This window comes from Saccostrea echinata, unplaced genomic scaffold, assembly GCF_033153115.1.
Source record: "Saccostrea echinata isolate AGI-Se365-2 ecotype Australia unplaced genomic scaffold, CSIRO_AGI_Sech_v1 ptg000028l, whole genome shotgun sequence".
In the NCBI taxonomy this organism is placed as follows: Eukaryota; Metazoa; Mollusca; class Bivalvia; order Ostreida; family Ostreidae; genus Saccostrea; species Saccostrea echinata.
Window position 1 is genome coordinate 4,139,972 of NW_026889777.1, and position 3,901 is coordinate 4,143,872.

Genomic DNA, 3,901 nt, shown 5'->3' on the forward strand with positions numbered 1-3,901 from the left:
ATTAATCCAAACAAAGGTCATCTTCCCAAGTCAAGGGTTTTTGATTCGCTCCGCTCCACATAGCGGAGCGGATCAAAAACCCTTGACTTGGGAAGATGAACAAAGGTATGAGTAAAGATTAAATCAATTATTCAAAGTGAATGAGAGAAAAGATTTTTGAAGGATACACACAACCTTTTAAATAAACAATGTGTAAAGGATTGTGTTAAAATTATCATTGACTTCTAATAATTTATTGGTCCGGAAAATTGTCACTTTATTAATAATACAAGATGGAGTCCAGATGCCCAAGACCTGTAACAAGGTAAGTCGATACAATTACTCTGGTTGATCTATAGACGACTACCGACATTTAATTTCAAAAGATAAGGTTACTTGTATGATGATAAGAAGGAAACACTGTCATGAAATTAAGATGCTTATTTAAAATAAATATGTTTATCCTGCATCATCAAAGAAAGAAAGAAATTTTATTGTACATGTATATCTATATGTATATAAATAATCTAACAAAGTAGGTTTAAGTATGTAAAATATAGCAAAATTGATCTGCAAACCATCGTTATGTTTTAGTGATGAAGGAATCCACACTGCTTTTGAAATTAAGAAATCTAGATCTTTTATACAGGTGGCCTTGAGAAAAAATAGCTCTTACTAGTTAAGCAATTTTGGATTGATTAAGGGAAGTGCTTTTTCATAAGAAATAAAGCAAATATATCACAATTCATTGAAATAGAGAAAATCATAAATGGAGACTGAAGTTTTCATGCAATTAATAGTAATGTAGATTATACTTGATAACAAGCAATTGATTTAACAGTAGAGACATCTCAGATTCCTTTTAACGTTTTCAAAAAGATCGAAAATTGAAGAAGGTTTTTGTCTATGTCATTGATCAGCAAGAATTTAGTGTCCTTCAGTTCCCTAGGCTGATAAAGGCAATTAAAAGAAATTCTAGCGCAAGTAATGTTATAACGTTAGAAATGTTAAAATTGTTATAACTTATCTTTCCACAGCTGTGTTTTTAATGACTCAAATTTAATGTATGCCAATATTTGGAATATAAATTTCCTCCCACGAATTATTTGCAAGTAGTGAATCAAAAAAGAGAGATATTGAGTTTGGGGAAGGGGCTCTAATACAAGAAATCTCAAAAGAGAGGCTAAAATTACAACTCAATGTCTTAAAAATAAGGTTGACCCAAAAAATCTAAATAATCTTATGAGAAATGTTGCATATTTCATGTATTTTGATAATTTATATGAAAATATTTTGTGTCAAGGAGGCGCATGCTCCTCTATTATCACGCCAATGGAGGCTAAATATAAAAGTACAAATTTCCTTTTACATCTTTAAAATTCAAAAGTCTCTATGGCTCCAATCCATCCCTAAATCAAAACATACCTTCTCTCTGGACTTACAAATTTACTGTACAAAAAGGTACAAGTTGATTACCATACACCCCGCTTCTTGAAATATACATGCACACCAAACGAAAATTTCTGTATCGCCCCCCGTTCTATAAAAATCAACTAGTAATTAGCCTATTCTTCATTACGTTATCATATGATTATTTTTTATTATCTCATTTGTTTTTAATATTTTTTTTAAAGAATTAATTAGTTTTTTCTTCAAATTATCTTTCAACAGGAGATCGGAAACAGAACGCATGTCAGAATCTTTGTTCGCATGCATGTGTCAAAAGGTAGGGTCATCATCTATTATTAATATGAGACGAGAAATGATTGACATTTTTGGTAAACTTATTGAGCTTGTGGAAATTGACAATAGTGATGTAAATACTTTAAGCGGAAGTTATAGAGAAGGTTTCAGACTGGAGGGATATGATTTGGACTTGATATTCTGGTCAAAACAACACAGAGTTTTCTGGGACGTATCTCATATTCAGTATAAACATTCGTCCAAATTAACATATGTTCTTGCTGACTGCTCTGAAAGTCCACCTGGGTTCGCTTTACTTCAATTACCAACACAAACAAATGATGAAACTATCCTGGACGCCTGTGTCGGAATAAGTGACAAAATCTATATATCTAGTTCCATCTATAAAGAGATGAAATGTTCAGCATATGGACGTGATTTTAAAGTACACGGACCTTGTGTAAGGGGAATGTGTGAAAGAGATACAGAATTGGACGCTGTTCATTGCTTTGCTAGTAATATTTGGCCTCCAATTGCATCTTCATGGGTGGAGAGGTGTCAATTCTGGCCTGCATCTCATATTGTAAAAGATATTGTCAAAGGTGGTTGTCACTTTGTAGCAATAGGACACAAACTAGGAAAGCGAATGGACAACGAATGGAGAATTTCTTTTTCTCTAGCAGAACAAAAACTTGTGTACTCGATGAATCACTACCAATTCTTAACATATGGTTTGTTAAAGATTTTCCTGAAAGAGGTCATCAATAATGGTCCAGATGAAAACAAGTTGTTGTGTTCCTATCACATGAAGACAGCCATATTTTGGGCAATTCAGTACAATATCATTCCCTGTCTGTGTTCACAGAATTTTGTAGAGGGTTTCTTGATTTGTTTTAAACTCATTTTAAAGTGGGTGTATGATGGTTCCTGCCCAAACTTCTTCATTCCAGAAAATAACATGTTTCTTGCTCATATTTTTGGTTCAGCACAGGATAAGCTTTTTTCCCGACTACATGCATTGTATGAAAAGGGTTTATCATCTGTATTAGAAAGTACCACCATCAGGTCCAGCATTTTTAACTTTTTTGATTACATCAGTCCTGAAATTTGTACAGATGAAAACACTCTCGTCTCTGAATGTGATTTCAAAACAGAGCTGTTTCGTGAGGTAGGTTCGTATGATTTAATTCTGAAATCTAAACTCTCTTACTGTGTTACATTCCTGCACTCAATAGAACAGCTCCTGGGTTTATCCTTGAATCAATATCAAGTTCTAATGTTACAAAGGGTAACAGTCTCCACTCTTGAGAACACAGCTTTTATATTACACAACGAGAATGGTGACTTTATTGCTCAATATTTAAGCTCTGATAGAGATAGAAAATTCAACAAACTAGTATACGTCCTTGACAAAATGTCGTTTAACATGCTGCAATTTTCATCAAGGTTCGGATGTATTTCCGACATGCTGTATGCTGTAATGTACTATTACAAGACTTGTAGATACCCAGAAGCTTTATCTCTTTTAACTTTGACAAGGACCAAATTAGCAAAGGCATATGTGGCCCTTGATTTAGATGACACAGGGGAGCATTCTTGGACTATAAAAATTAGAGAATTATTAATCTCGTATGTCAGACTTTATAATGACATTTTGTATATTCGTGAATTAATGATTGAACAATATTATAGTTTACTGAATAATCAGCAAGATATACGCATCCCATCTTTGGTACTATTGTACCTGTTAGAGTTCTTGTGTTACAAACATGTTAACACACTGGCTTCAGAAAAAGCCTTAATCGACTTGCAGGACCTAGTCCTCCAAGATCAGAGGGTGTTTATTGATAAAGATTGCAGGGACATCTCATGGCAGATTCTTGGAATCTGTCAAAATATTTCGGGCAAGCGGCAAGCTGCTTTGTACGCATTTAAACGATCTGCCACAGTGCCTTCGATTCACAAAATTCGTCATGCCACACTATCAAGGGTAATGGATGTAATGGTCCAGAGTAGGTTTTTTAAAAAAAACTAAGAATTAGGATTTTTATACATTGCAAAAAAGATTTTTTTTTCATAATCTCTATGTCAGGAAGTTTTCAAAATATATATACTGGACTAATTTGATCTCTCATTCAACTGCACAGAAAAGACGTTCGTTGACTAAAGATGCAAAATAACAGTATATATATTTTTTATACTAATGAAAAAAAAGAATCTTTGAGTCACTGTATTTTGT

The 3,901-nt window shown here is 33.4% G+C and overlaps 1 protein-coding gene across 1 annotated transcript; it reads left to right on the forward strand.

Annotated features, from left to right (window-relative positions):
* The first annotated feature begins 1,729 nt into the window (after positions 1–1,729).
* On the forward strand, positions 1,730–3,697 carry LOC133193923 (uncharacterized). The gene has a single exon (XM_061329836.1). It carries the CDS (start codon positions 1,730–1,732, stop codon positions 3,695–3,697), a length of 1,968 nt encoding a protein of 655 aa, XP_061185820.1.
* The last annotated feature ends 204 nt before the right edge of the window (positions 3,698–3,901 follow it).

Coding starts and splice junctions, on each gene's coding strand:
- LOC133193923 (XM_061329836.1), top strand. CDS start 1,730: ATGAGACGAGAAATGATTGACATTTTTGGTAAACTTATTGAGCTTGTG.